Source organism: Mastomys coucha, unplaced genomic scaffold, assembly GCF_008632895.1.
Source record: "Mastomys coucha isolate ucsf_1 unplaced genomic scaffold, UCSF_Mcou_1 pScaffold12, whole genome shotgun sequence".
NCBI lineage: Eukaryota > Metazoa > Chordata > Mammalia > Rodentia > Muridae > Mastomys > Mastomys coucha.
The window spans coordinates 22,724,585-22,740,402 of record NW_022196894.1 but is presented as its reverse complement, the minus strand read 5'-3'; the positions used below and the strand labels follow the sequence as shown (position 1 = coordinate 22,740,402).

Sequence of the window (15,818 nt, the reverse complement as noted above, 5' to 3'; positions counted from 1 at the left end):
GCACAAGTAATTAAACAGTTTTTTTTTTTTTTGCTCTAAATGTTAAAATTAAAACTGTCAGACTAGAAAATCATCATGTCATGAAGATTAAAAAAAAAAAAAAAAAAAAGACGCAGAAGGGCTGGGGATGCCTGGGTGGTAGGGTGCATGCCGAGCACATGAGGCCCTAGTTCAACTCCCAGTACTACATCAAAGAAATAAAAAGGTATTTGTGGAATTTAAAGAATTTAAAGTGACTATACTTCTAGAACTGGGTGTTAGTTATAGAGGGATCATTATATTATTTATACCCTTCTGTATATTTAAAGTATTTCACAATTTAAAAGTCTGTATCTGTAGAAGATTTAAGGAAAGCTTTGGGAAATCTCACTCTGAGATACTTAGTACTGAGTTTACAATATGGCCAGCTGCGATCGCAGAGCGAGGTGTCTCCTCATACCAAGGTGAATTGGCTCAGGTTGCCAAGCAGGGGTTTCACTGGCTAATAAGAGTTTGCATCAAGATTCCAGGCAGGCATTCTGCATAATTTTACCTCAGAAAGACAATTTGGTTTTCAGTGATTGTCTATGAAAGTATGGTGTAAATGTCACGCTGATGATAGAAAAATGTCTCCTGCAGTATGTACTTGAGTTGCAGAAGGATTGCAAGAATAATAAACTCTAGTTTCACAATTTTTCCCAGCATTTTTTTTCTTTTTTAAAGATGAAGAAACATGGTTACATAACTTCATTTTATGTGTCCCGACTTGCAATTTTCAGGCAAAAGAGATTTAGGTTTGGGTCACTATAAAGTGAAAGAAAGAAAGATAAGAATTCAAATCCTTGTAATACTTATCTTTCTGAAGATAAATATTAGTTGTAGTTAACCATGCTTATATATTAGAGGAAGTTTCACAGTCCTTCTAAGATGAAGAGTTGGACAGATTTAGAAATGTATCAAAAGCAAATCTGACAGTCTTATATCCAGAGAGTGTGGTGAGGTAACTCTCAGGGTGGGATTGTGGAAATACAATCCCAAATACACCTAGAAATCCATCTCTTTAGCACAGTGGTTTTCTTTCCCCACATTTTAGATATTAGCCAATCAATGTTTTCAAATGAGCCTCGACTGCTGAATTTGGATAGTTGCAGACTAAAGTTGGGCTCTGTTAACTTTTTCAAATAAATTCTTTATAGCTTAACATAGAAAAATACCACCCCCCCCCATTATTTTAGCAGGAGACATGAGGGGTATAGTGCAATGGGAAACTTCACCTTTTCAATACCTGGTAACAGAATGACTGAGTTTTTTAGCCACAGCCAGAGGGAAATCGACAGACAGGACCAGACTTAAGGCACCTGCAGGCTGGCACATTCACCCAGGAAAAATCATGTGACAGCAAATACCACACTAAAAATCTATTCAACCACATGAGAAGTGAGACAAACATGAGGATTAAAAGTCCCAGGAATGCAGAAGTGAGTGGGATGGAGTATAATCTGTGCAAAAATGTGGAAGTCCTTGGAACAAAGGCTCACCAAGGCCCTACATGATTAAATGTGAAATGTGTATTTGGTAAGAACGTAGACAAATCGTATCATCTATGTGCTTCTACAGGAAAGGTTAACAGCAGATGAAGAACAGAGACTATCCCAGTGGTTGAGCTTTGCCTCTATTTCTCTATTTCTTCTCTTATCTTTTTCTTGTGTTGCATTCTTCTTGGTGGCATGAACTCAGCAGCTGAGCTGGCTACTGACTCTACAGGTCAGTGCTTGCCTTGGCTGTCAAGACCCTGATGCGGGCTGAGTTGCAGGTCTTACAGAGGATGTGCCCATCCAAGGGGTAGCAGCCTTGGTTGTCTCCTTCGGATAGAAGACCACCACAGTCCTAGGGAAATGAAGACAGTGATGTAAGTGAACTGAAGCATGGGCATAAACTCAGCTTCCTGAGCCTCTTATGAGGATTCCATAATGGGGACACTGTACCTTAATACTTAGTACATGATGTAGCAGATCTTGAATGAAACTGAATAAGTACAATGATAGCAAGGAGTAGTGGCAGATACCTTTAATCCTAGAACTCAGGAAGCAGAGGCAGGTGGACCTCTGTGAGTTCAAGGCCAGCCTAGGCTACATAGCAAATTTTAACCAGGAAAGACTAGATAGGAAGACCCTGTCTCAAAACAAAACAATACAAATAGTATAAAATGACTCTTCTAGTCACCAAATACAAAACATAGTACAAGAAGAAAGAGCTTACAGATCTCAGCTCCCAGGGGATAGCTTTCTCTCCTAAGCAACAGTGAAGAAAATAAAGCATGGACCCCCACATCCTACTGTTCGCACTCAGTTTTAGGATTCCTTCAGAAGAATGGACATGTATAAGAAGAGAAGCTTACAGCTATTTAAATAAAAGGAAAGGTTTCTGTCTTGTAGATAGGCTACCAGTGGCTTTTGTATATTTACTGCAATAGTAGCAAGGACACAAAATTACAAGAGCTGAGAGGACTGACAGTTGGTAACACTTTCTAAAAGAGATAGCATGGTGAACAGGAATGGTTGGGAGATCAGGAGATGAGCTCCCCGGGTGCCACTGTGAGGGTTGGCAGTGTCTGTGAAGGCTGCATACAAGACTGAATACCATTCTGAAAATAATTCAGATATTTTCTACCCTACTGAGCTTTTGTGATGGTCAAGGTGGATAATGGATATGAATGTGCAAAATGCAAAGAGTCACACTCGTGGAGGATGGCACTGCTGTTGGTATCCGGGAGCGCCCGCCCATTCTGTAGTTTGTTAGGCAGCACTGGAAGCCAGCCCTTGCCTTTAGGAGAAATGGGAGTTTGCTTGGAAAATAAACAGAGCCACATTTAGCACTGTGTGCCCTGCTCACGTTAACAGAAGCTGTCACAGGCCACGGCTGCTGCAGAGCTGCCCTCTGCTCTCTGAGAGTGGCAAAGAGATGAATGAAGCCAGGCCTACAGCTGACAAATAATAAACTCGGGGTATAAACAAGGCTGACCCAAATTGCCACAGCAGACCCAATTATGATCATCCACAGGAAGTTTGGCTTTGCCAAAAAGAACCAGTGATATATGATACTTTGAGATGTCTTCAGGAAGTGAGTAATGGAACCAAACCAAAAAAATATTCTAAATAACATGATTCATAAAAGACACAGTTTTAAGTCTCTCCCTCTCTCTCTTCCCCACCTCTCCCTCTCCCCCCTCTCTGTATGTGTATGTGTGCACACATGTGCATACACATGCGCTTACACACACACACACACACACACACACACACACACACATAGGGGTCAGAATTTGATAATGTCTGGTGTCTTTCCCAGTCATCCTCTCCTTGTTACTTTTTAGGATGGGGTCTCTCTCTAAATCTAGGGGTCACTTCAGTTCAGCTGGAGTGAGTGGTTAATTAGCTCTCAGATCTGTAACGGCCCAACAGACCATCCTTTTTTCTCCTTCCACAATTGCTGGTGTTATTGGTACATGCTGTTGTTCTTTCTTTACACGTGGTTCTCAGGATCCAAATATGGGTCCCTGCACTTGTGTGGCAAATAGTTACTGATCGAGCTGTTTCAAGCTCAATTGTCCAATTTCAAGCCTTTAATGAGTTGTTGTCAGCAGTTACTTGGACCCTGTAGGAGGTCCAATACTGACCACAGCACTGGAAGCATAGATGTCTAGCATCATAACACTGAGAGGCGCTATATAGGAGAGAGCCAAAATGGAGAGTGTAGTGATCTGCTTCCTGCTTCTCAGGGTGACGGCAGGGCTAGAACGTGGCTTGCTGTCTTCCATTTTATGCCCTTCCCACTTTATGGTTTATGTTTCAGGAAGTTTCTCAGCAATTAGAAGCAAATCTAATTTGTACAGCACACTGGATGCAAAAACACAAGTCAAAGGCTGCGTGTATGTAATGGAGTACACAAGGGACTGTGGGGGCCATTCTTGGAGCCTTGGTGTCTTCTGTAAAATGATGTCTAAAGGATGCCTACACTCCTGGGGCCTCATCACTGGAATTCTGGAAAGAGGACATCTCAACATTGATGTTCTCTTTACTTTCCAGGTTATAAACCTTGCATAAAAATGGTTTGGTATTATTGTATTTCTTCATTTTAAGATTGGAGAGGAGCATACAACCTGGGCTTTAGGGAGAGACAAGGCATAGTGCATAAAACAGATGGTCAGTCATAGGCAAGGCAGTGAACGGAGTGGACAAATTCTCCAGGGCCCTCAGAGCCTTGCCAGCCTGCATCCTTAGGCATCTTCCAGTTGGACTATAAGGGTGTGGGGATAAGAAAGCCTGTATCCCATACAGACAGGGGACAGGTCTGACAAGTGCTGCATCCCCAGGAGCTAGGAATGAGAAAGAAAACTGGAGGGAGAGAGCCTGGATAACATGAAGAAGGTTAAATATTTCAAAGTCATATTCTTAAGGTAGCAGCCTTTATAAACTGACAAGGCAAACCTCTGCTCTGGCGTATTAGCGAATCAATGGCTGCATGTCCCGCACAGTGTCAGCTAAGCTGCTCTTCTCACTTTAGGCTGGTGATCAGTATGCTTTGTGGATTCTTGCAGTACCCTGTACCTGACTCTTCTATAGCTCTTAGCAGTAATGGCCACTCAAATGATCCGTGGGAACTAACTACTATATCAGTAAGTTTCCATGATTTTTAATGAATTTTTTTCTCCTTCTTACTGAGTGACAATGACCTCTCTGCCCATAGAAATAGTTAACCAAATATTATATTAAAGACGCTGCTGCTGCTTTCTTCTCCTCCTCTTCCTCCTCCCCCTCTTCTTCCTTCTCCTCCTCTTCTTCCTCCTCCTTCTCCTCTTCCTCCATCACCACCGCCACCGCCACCACCACCACCACCACCACCACCACCACCACCACCACCACCACCATCATCATCATCTTTGCCTTTTCTAGCTTAATAGTTTCCAACATCCTGTGACATATAATTTTTCTGTTTAGGTCTCATAGGCATATCTGGAGGAATAAGAATTTGAAGCATTTAAAATGTACAGAGAGAGAGGCCTGGCTATGAAGAGTGGGGTAAGTTGAGTGATGTCAGTGTATTAACTGCCTGTGTCAGAGCTGAAAACTGTCTGTGAGCACTAAGGTCTTTGTTAGGCACCAAGGACTCCAGGTTTTATGATTGCTCTGACTTGGGGATTCCACAGACCTCACAGCGGTAGCAATGCACATGGAAATCACGGTCCAGAGCCACAATGCGGACGGTCTCTTCCTGGCCTGGGGCCGGCATGATAGGTTCCTTGCACACAGAACAGCGTGGGGCAAATTTCCTGAAAATAGAAAGAATTCTGGTGAGAAGTCAAATACAAATGAGAACGGAGAGGCATGCAAAAGGAAACGGAAAGCCTCGGAGGCTGACACCTGGGCTGTATTTCCTGTGTGACCTTGACCGGAAGAGACTGAGGCAGTAGAGGCCTCTACAGGTAGTGTGTAGTGCTACCTGACAGGGAAGAAGGTGCGGTCTGCTTTGTACAGAGAAAGTCAGAGAACTCATTAGCAAGCAGCATGTGGGTGCAGTGATCCTGTGCATAGGACTATTCCATGGGAATTCCAATAGTTCAGTCCTAGCTGAACACAGGAAACAAGGTCCTGCCTGAATATGGATGGCAAAGGTCTTGGTAGGCCCTGACTACCCTCTGACTTGCTTCTATTGGTATTCCTTCATTCTACCATAGACAAATATCATTGGAAATCTCTAGATTCTCTTGTTAAAATGTGCTTTGAATTCTTAATCACAGGAAGCCGTAAATCCACATTTGCAGAGATAGCATGTGTAAAGGTGTGAAGTGAGACATGATTTGGAATGGGCACAAATAAGAACTGAAGACAGTCTTTAAAGGATATAGAGAGCCAGCACATCTGAAATCCTAGTGCCAGAGAGCCTGAGGCAGGAGGATCACCCTAAGTTCCACCCTAGCTTGGGCTACTGAGTGAGATCCTATTTTGAAAACTAAAATCCAGTGAGAAAGAGAGGACATATAGAGATACTAAGCAAGTTACTAAAGTTCCCATGGTAATGATTTTAAGATTAATGATGATAAAATTTATCTACTTGTAGTAAGACTTAAAAGGAAATAATGATAGTAATCTAATACTCTGCAGAGAACTTCACGGTTCTCAGAGTTTTTACATACATTATACTCTCTGTGTACATTTTAATTTTCCTGGAGGCTGCCAAAAGGCATCTCTATGGCTGCAATCTAAATAAATATGAATTAAGCAGCAGATCAATTGATTGCTATGAAAGAAAAATTAAGAGGATCATGGTAGAACAGCAGTAGTAATCAGGGATGTTGTAATTGATATTTTATGCAAGAAGCTGATATTCAGTGGGAAAAAAACTGCTTTGAATTACCTGATTATTTTTGAATCTGGGTTATCAGTAGTAAAATAGTCTGGCTTCTGATATTAACTTTAAAACTTCCTCTCCCAAGGTACCAGGATGCTGGGAAGGCAGAAGTAGCCACAGCCTTTCTGGTTTTCCCAGGTACATGTATTACTCTAGAATTCAATCCTCCTCCTCCTTCTTCTCTCTTTCTCCCCCTCTCTCTCTATTTTTTTTTTTTTTTACCTTTTTAGGTAGTAATTATTTCAATGACATGAACCACTGTCATACTGTTTCTTTTAAGAAAGATATTGGATTTTATGTCTGGTCTCATGGTTCATCTCTAGACAGTCTGAAGCTACTTTCTGACCAATCACTTGTCCGTAGCAAAACAAAGAGGCAGGAGCTGTCACTACAGTGCTCATGATCCGAGGGGGTGTTTTCCAGTGCTTAAGTTGCTAAGTAGACACTAATAAATATTAATAAAAATGGGGTGAAAGCAATTCTGATAGTTATTGTTTACTAAGTGACTATTATGTATTAAGTTTTGTTAAGCACTATACACATGATATTATTTTCTGCTGATAGCTGTCTTATGAGAAAGTATTTTTATCACTTCTATTCTTCAATTCAGGGAGCCATGAACCTCGTCATTTCATATCCAACATGTTTTTGGCAATTAACAAATGAATGCTAACTCAAATGACTAAATGGATCAGTGCTATGGTTTGGATTTGCAAAGTCCTCTTCTGGCTCAGACTTATGCCTTAGTTGCCAGCTGATGAACCTTTGGGAGATGACTGGATTGTGGCAGCTTAGACTTCAACAGATTAGTTCAGTATTGGAATCATAGTGCAATGGTATTATCAGGAGGAAGGGGAGATATAGGAGGTAGGCTTGATAGAAGGAGCAGGTCACTCACTGAGGGCACATCTTGTCCCTGGCAGCCATGAGGTGACTAACCCTTTTCTATCTTGCCTTTCTTCAGTCATAATACTGCCTCACCACGGGTCCAGAAACCCAGAACCAGCTCTCTATGGACTAAATATTCTGAAAATCATGTGCCCAAGTAGACCTTTTCTACTCAGGTATTTGTCAAAGGGGAAGGAAATCTCACTAAGACCACAGGTGACATCTCTGCCAAAAACCCACAGATCACTGTGTATGCATCCAACACCAACAGTTTAAGCTGACTATCCTGGGCATCACCAGTGCCTTGGCACTAGAAACACAGATTCAACAATATTCTAGCACAGGTCTCATAGGGAACTCTCCATGCTTCTGTATTTGTCCTAAGCTTTTTATATATAGTCTATCTTGTTGCAAAAAATATATAAATTGGTTACTGTAAAATTTACTCATATGTATAGGTCATTATAAGTCCAACAACATTATACAGACTTACAAAATTACTCAAGTATACAGGTGGCATGATCCCTGGGAATAGGGACAGGTAAGATCAAAGAAGTCTTTTTAAAATAGATAGTAAGTTTAGCTTTGAATATACTCATATTGGTAAAATGAGGAGAGTGTATGTGTGTATGTGTGTGTGTATGTATGTATGTATAGTATGTGTATGTGTATGTATGGCATGTGTGTATGTATATATGTATGCATATATGTATGTATATATATGTATGTATGTATATATGTATAGTGTGTATGTATGTATGGTATATGCATGTGTATGTATGTATATATGTATGTATGTGGTATGTATATGTATGTGTATGTATGTATGGTATGTGTGTATGTGTGTATGTATGTATATATGTATATATGTATATATATGTATGTATGTATGTATGGGGTGTGTATATGTATGTACATATGTATGTATGGTATGTGTATGTATGTATATATGTATGTATGTATGGGGTATGTGTATGTATGTGTATATATATATATGTATGTATGTATGGTGTGTGTGTGTGTGTGTGTGTACCCACTGGCCACCCCCACATACTGTGGGCAGGACCTAAGGTAACTACCTTAACAACAGAGTTCTTAGTAGCTACTGGTGATCAGGTCTATGAAAGAGTTCAATTCCCAGGCTATAGACATGAGCCAACCTTAACTAAATGGCTCATTAGGCAAACCTCACTTTTCTGCCCTTCAAGTGAGAAGCCTTGAGATGGCATTGGAGAGGCTTTTCCATTGACAACCCTCACACCGTCTATCAACAAGCCCCTTGTTTCTTACGTAGCACACTTCTCCTCCTGCTTGTGTGTGGCTTGCCTGGATCCAGAGCCAAAGGATCAGTTCTGAGGAGGACAGAGCAGCTGTCCTCTGGGTGCTGCTCTTTCTGCCCTGTATCCTGGTTACACCCGCACAGCCTGCCTCCTCTCCACAGGCCCAGCACTGACATGGACCTTTATCCAGCTCTCTCTGTCCAGCTTCTCCTTCAGCACGCAGCACAGCTACTGGCATGTAGAAGGAAGTGTATGAGTGTGAGTGGAACCAAACAGAAAAGTGTGTCCTGAAAGCTCACAGGAGAAACTCACTCAGAACAACCAAAAAGCTTTCCTAAGTAGAGAATCAGGCTCTGCCCCTTTGTTGGTCTCTCTGGGCATGAAGTAACTCTTCCCATGCTAGACAGCTAGCACCCTGTGATGGAAGGCTAGCACCCATGATGGAAGGCTAGCACTCCACGGTAGAAGGCTAGCATCCCTTGATGGAAGGCTAGCATCCTATGATTGAAGGCTATCCACTCTGTACTCTAGTACTTTCAACGCTAAGCAACAATGATCTGGAATATTTTATTTTTCTTCCATAGAAGGGCAATATCTACCCGCCCCCATAACTTCCAATTGTGCAGACATTAATTTTAAAAAAATAACTTCTTTTTCATGTGCACTGAAAGGGGAGGGGCAGGGCTTGAGAGATGTTATCTTTCTTTCCCCTTCAGTCGCTCCAGTCTGCTTTGCGGGCATGTTCAGACCCACACGCTTATGTCACTGGTTACAAGTCTCTAATTATGCTCCCCACCACTAGAAAGAAAGAGAAATGGCAGCGATATAAACTTACATTTGTCAGAACTGATTTCCCCTTTTAATTGAGGGGTGTAACATCTCAGGCTTTTCCAGCAACACAAACATGTGTGCTCTGCTTACAGCTATCTGTCTTTCTTGGATCAGCGGAGTCTCAGAGAGAACGGTGACAGAAAAACACTCCGCGCTGGCTTCTTTTCACTTCCCTTAAATAGATGCAGGTTTTTTTTTATGTGTAATTATAAGCTAAAAATAGCAATAATGTGAAGTACAATTTATGCTGTGACTGCCCTTTAAAAATGAGCCTTTTCTTGTCTAATTCAAGTTGAAAATTTCTGCTTCTGGGTTTTTTTTTTTTTTTTAATTTAATTCATTCAGCCTCACATCTTTTGGTGAGGTTTTTGCTTGCACTGCTACTTGGGAGAGTGGTCAGGAAATTCATTTTAAAAATATGAGTCTCAGGTCTCCAAACTGCTTGTGGAAAGTACCTTCTAGACGGGGACAATCAACAGTGGGGAAAGAAACCCACAGTCTTTCTTGAGCCTCAGAGTGGAGCCCAAAGTGGTCAGCAATGTGCTTCAACCTTGGGAGTCTTACAAACCACTCACAGAGCGGCTGCCCAGGAAACAGAAGCAAGGAAGCTGTACTGCTTCACACAAGTCATACCTGAAGCTTCCCACATAGACCATAATAAACATTTGCACGGGTGCGGTGAACTGGTTAGCCAGCCAACAAGCACATGAAGAAAAATACAAAACTGCCATTTCCCCAAACCCTGCAGTTGTGAAGGAAGAGAGAGGGGCTGTGAAATCAGAGACATGAAGAGGAGTCATATGCTTTTTAGGATCCTTCTCAAAATGTGGCACAATACTGCATTAATTGAAGTCACCAGGAACCATATCGAGGCACACAAGGCCTTGATCAGTGAGGAGGGCTAGGGAGGACATGGACATGTTGGCTATCGTATGCGACTGCCTCTCACACTGGAACTATTGGATGGAATTACTCTTTGCGTCTGTGTACGAGGCACCTCCTAATGGTACAGTGACAAATGTGGAGGGGTTGTCATGGTTAGGAGACCATTAGGATGATTTTGCATGTAATAATTAAATTGAAGATCTGGGAGTTGTGCAATGTGCCAGTGACCACACCTCTCATCTCCCTGAATCAACTCCTCCATATCTACAGCTTCCCTAGGATGTCATGATCAGTTGCAGAGAAGCTTTGAATAGAGAAAATGTGGGAGGACGGCAGGGATGTCCTCACCATCCATCAGTGCTCCGGGGAACACTCTTGGAATATCTCCCTAAATCCCAGAGTCTGTAACTCAAAGCAGCACAGGCAGTGGTGGGCAGCAAATGCACATGTTAAGAGGACTGGCAGGCCAGAGGGAAGAGGCCTTGCTTACTTGTGGAAGTCCTCAATGCAGTGAATGAGACCGCAAGCGTCTACAGTAAATGGGATGCCGTCCAGGCTACGGTGGCACATCACGCAGGTGAAGCAGTGAGGGTGGTAGGCCTTCCCGGTGGCACGGAGGATCCGCTCCATGATGGGCTTACAACACACACTGCACTGCTCCAGTGTATTCTGAGGAAAGAAAGAAAAATGTTTAGCAGGACAGTGTGGCTTCAGTATTGACCACAGCACACTAGGAAGGGCGGTTTGCAGCAGCATTGGTGACATCAAAGTGATGGACACAGTGGGTTAGAGGGGATCACCCAGGCACTGGGCAGCAAACCCATGTTTTAGAATGCCTAATGTCTTTTCTCCTATGGCATTCCATTCTACTGCACAAAGAGGGATGCCAAGTGTTTTAATAAAGGCTCAGATTGTGGGGATCTGTGGTACCAACAACTCATTTTACCCTAGGCCAAGCCAAAGGCTGCCTCTGAGAACACATGAGCAAGGGGTCTGTAATTCAGTAGAACTTTATTATAAAAAACACATGGCAGGCTAGTACCTACCTGAACTATATCACACAAGTTCTATGTTTAGAAGATTGTGTTACGATTTCTTGCCTCAACATTAAAGACCTAGTAGGGTCACTGATATCTCCTAACTTTTTATCTGTGTAATGACTGAGACAAGTCCATTCGCTCTGTACAGCCCTCATCAAAACTCTTATCTAAAACCTCAAAATTCAGGCTAAATGAACTCTTGATAGCTGAACATAAAGTAGTTGTCTGGTTGTAGAAGTGAACAAGATTTACTTGGATTTGAAAATATGCTGGGCCTTAGGAATCAATGTGAACCTTAAGAGCTAATATTCAGCAAATCAGCAAGGCAACCATTAATCCCACCCCACAAGACTGTATTCTCAACCAATAATATTACTTCACATGTAATATGTTATTCTCTAAATAAAGCATCTGAGGTGACTCACTAGAATTGGGAATCAAATTAGGGTATAGATGTCAAGAGCTAGACACCGAAGTGGATGGAGCATGAAAATTAAGGAGAAACTGCCTTCCTGCCCTGAGATCTTTAAATACTTTGAGGGGAAGAGATGCCTATAGAGAGTTAACAAGGGTCCTGAAAACCAAAGTAACCTCCTTTACCCCACAAGGATGCCCAATGTAATCTTGAACCATGGATGTGACCATGTATTTCCATTACGTCAGGCCTGCATGGCCCTGTAGTGTAATGGCATCCGACTTCCCTCTCTAGGCTCAGCTTCTCATAGCATCCAAGCAGCATGTCCACTCTCATTCCTACTCAGGAATACCAAACTTTTACATCTTGACACAGGAGTCCATGAACTATGGCAAGGACCATTCTGACCTTCCAATGTACAGGTTAGAAAGCTCATATTCCTTACCCACCTGACTACACTACTTCTTACTAGCCCACTTCAATTTATTTATTTTTCTACAACACTTAACTGTATATATCTCATTACTTTACAATATTATAATTTCACTAAAGGAAGGGATTGGTTTTAAGGCTTTTTACTTATTATCATTATAATTTATTACTTATTATTTTTATGTGCATTGTTATTTGATCTGTATGCCTGTGTGAGGGAGTAGCATCCACTGGAGTTAAGATAGTTGTGAGTAGCTATGTAGGTGCTGGGACTTAAACCAGAGTCCTCTGGAAAAGCAGCTAATGTTTTTAACCACTGAGCCATCTCTCCAGTTGGAAGGGGTTGTATTTTAAGGATATATTTCTCTGTCCCAGTATACTGCTTGGGATAATAAAAAAAAAAGCTGGGGAAGAAAGCTTACAGAAAGAATGAATAAAGAAATCTTGTCTAACTACCATGGCAGCTCAGCACTGGTCTACCTCCTCCAACTCTGGAATGCATTCCAGGATGAACTGGTAAATCCACCATTATCCTCTCCGATGAGCTGTGGCCGCCTGAGGTTCTGAAGCTGCCTTTGGTCATAGTCTAAACTCCTGGAAATTATCAGCCTCTCCCAAGCCCCCGTCTTGAAGTGGTGAAATTACGACACCAGAGGCGTGCAGGGCGAAAGCCTGGGGGAGGCTCTCTTCTTTTCTCCTCTGGTGATCTGAGTTAGTGTGGCTGGAAATTGTCTTCCTGGAGCTTCTGTTTTGCTTCTCTGTGGGCTTTAACTTTTTTTCCCTTCTTTTTAAAACCCAGTCTGTAATGGAGTTGAATAAACCAGAATATGCTAGACCAGAAAACTTATTTGTTTGCACTGAGGCTTGGCTCTGAGGTTCAGCTCATTTGCTCAAAACCAGGAGCAACATGCCAGGCTCAGTCAGTTTCTAAGGGAGAGCATTATGGTCTGTGAGTGGTCTATTCAGGGGATGGGTAATCTGGTCAGTTCTACAAAGAAAATAAGCTTCAAGTATGCCTAAAATTAGCCTCATGAAAAATGTCCCAAAATCACAAATCAAAAAAAAAAAAAAAGTTTCCAAGAAAGTAGCTGGCTCAGACAAACGGCCATGAAGGGCATCCTAACCTTTCCCAAACAACTGCCTCTATTGTATGTCCGTCTCCATTTTATACTGTCAGGGTGGAGCACGCTTGCACTTGCTCTAGACCAGGTGAGGTCACACTCAGGGTCTACTGGTTAACTGGGTCACTGAGCTCATGAGGGCACTTGAGGTTGGCATTTCTACTTTCCTGACTCCTGGTAACTTAGGGAAGGACCTATAAACTCACATATAGCCATAACAAGGAGCATGCGCTTCTTAAAGACTGTACAGTGTCCTGGCAGGGACAGTAGAAAAGAATAATTTCTTCTGTATAATTTCTTTGCTCTAGACTTCAGGTTTCTCAAGGGTAAAGTGATTTACCTCAATTCTTCAGCTTACTGTTACTTACTAGTACTAAGAATGCAAGGAAAGAACAATTTCCGAGTAGCAGATACATACTAGAAACAAGTGGAAAAGCCCTGGGCAGAGATCTGAAAGCGGGACTCACGCTTGTCTCCCTACCTAAGACTTTCCAAAAGTTTCTAATCAGAAAATGTTAAAAACAACAATGGAAGCTTTGTACCTTTTTATACGTGGTTATTTTTAAACAGAAAGCTGGACTCTTCGTGTACATATTAAGCTTTCCTAAAGTAGGATAGAGCAAATGCGAAATGACAGTTTTGAAGGAAACAGGCTTCAATAGAATTACTGCAAAAGAGATGTCTCTAAATCTGCTCAGATCACGTCTTAGATGTGGAACACAGTGCCATGTGTGACAGGTGAGTAGCTAGCGGCAGAGCACACTCCAGCTTGAGGACCCTCCCAATCGCTGTGTGCTTTGTGACTTGGCTCCTCCTCACCACTGATCTCCTCAGCCAGTTTCACCTTCTCTCCACCATTGTGAGCTCATTGCTACACCTTTAAAAAACAATGCACACACCCAGGGCAGCTTATACTTTTGTTTGCTTAGAAAATACCTGCTCTCTGTCTTTTTTAAATGAAGCTCAAATGTCACTTACTGTGGAAAAGAAATCTTTCCTGATTCTCTTCTTGTTATAAATCACATTCTCTGCTACCACAGGATTGCTTATGGGAATGTTTTCCCTATGACATCTACATGGCCAAGTAGTGATCTCTCTTCTCTCTTTCCATTAAACTTTAGTCTGAGGTTGTGTTGCCGATGGAACAGATTCTGAAACAACTTCTCACACAGGAAGCTATTGAACAGAATCCTTGTGGTCAGCATCTATGTAAGATTAAAGGAGTGGTTAGATAACATCTACGATGCAGCTACAACCAAAGCCTAGATTCATCCAGGGAGGATGTGACAGCTGGGAGTGACCTGAAGTTCTTGATGAGAGTCTGTCTAGCTGCATTTTCCAGTCAGTAGACACAAGATCAGCCCCAAGAATGAAGTGTAACTCTGACTGCAGTACTTTCCTTCATCTGGTAATTAGCACAGAGGGACCTAGCTATGTGCCTTCACCAGTCAAAAGTTCGAGCAGCTGGGGAAACGAGAACCTCAGTCTCAAAGAGGTAACCAGGGAACACACTACATCATCTATATAAACAGTCATCGTTGCCCTGGGCCTGTACAGTCCATGGTCCCAGACAGGAACTGGTACCAAGCTGTGTAAGACCTTATTACTTAAACTCAATACTAGATCAATATTTTATTAATTTTACAACAGATACTACTATGAGCAGTTATTCTTATCAAAGTATGGTTAAAAGGCAAAAATATGAGAGAAGCAGAAAAGAATCAGGGAATCAGTAGTCAAAAGGCATAGGCTACAAACTTTTCTGAAACGATGATGCTCCAGTTGTGATGAGAAACAAAAATTTAACTAAAAATTAAGCTAAAATCACAAACAAACTTGTACTCAAGACTCCCCAGTGCAACTGCTGTGAAATCTGAGATACAATCTGGTTGTAGTTTTTATATCCCTGGGTGTTATATAAATAACTTTTCTAATTCCCAGGCAGAAGAGCTGGAAGGAGCAGCTGAATATAAATGAGACACGCAAGCAGCACAAACACTAACCACCATGCAGAGAGAGAAGACGGTGCTACCGCCAACACGTCGGCCAGGAATACACCGGTCAGTGTGAGCGCCTGCGATCAAGACAGACGTGCAGGGAGAGCTGGAAAACTTTAATTTTATAAAATTAAAATGTGATCTTACATTTTTGTCAAAATGAGCAATACCACAAAATAGAAAGAATTATGAGATGATGAGGTGACATCTCATCTATTAGGGAGCGTTTCGGCCTTAGTGTGATCAAGAGAAAATCAGGGAGAGTGAAACTATTAGGACCTGGAATGCCTGTATAATTTCTTCAGTCCAGAGATTACAACTTTCCATATGTGCTTCCCTCAAAATGTTGTGGTTAGAGAAGTGATGCCACGGAGGCCTTCTAAGAGAGCCCAAACTCACTGAGGAGGCCTTCTAAGAGAGCCCAAACTTGCTGAGGAGTGTCAAAGGATCGAGGCTGGGAGATGCATACCACTCTGATCACAAACCATCACCCCTGTGCCACCCAGAAACCAAGGCCTGGATCATGACTATGGCTAAAAGCA

General features: G+C 42.1%; 1 protein-coding gene across 10 annotated transcripts in view; it reads right to left on the bottom strand.

Moving 5' to 3' along the window:
- Positions 1-1,527: 1,527 nt before the first annotated feature.
- Lpp (LIM domain containing preferred translocation partner in lipoma) overlaps positions 1,528-15,818 on the bottom strand; it is a 590,384-nt gene continuing 576,093 nt past the window's right edge. For 7 of the 10 annotated variants that reach the window (XM_031363533.1, XM_031363538.1, XM_031363539.1 and 4 more), the window contains 3 exons: positions 10,762-10,940; positions 5,188-5,308; positions 1,530-1,866 (listed from right to left, as the gene is read on the bottom strand). In XM_031363533.1, coding sequence (XP_031219393.1) covers positions 1,738-1,866; positions 5,188-5,308; positions 10,762-10,940 — 429 coding nt within the window. In that variant the 3' untranslated portion in view covers positions 1,530-1,737. Of the gene's footprint in view, positions 1,867-5,187; positions 5,309-10,761; positions 10,941-15,818 lie in introns of all 10 variants that reach the window. The other 3 variants (XM_031363532.1, XM_031363535.1, XM_031363541.1) reach the window with 1 other exon arrangement.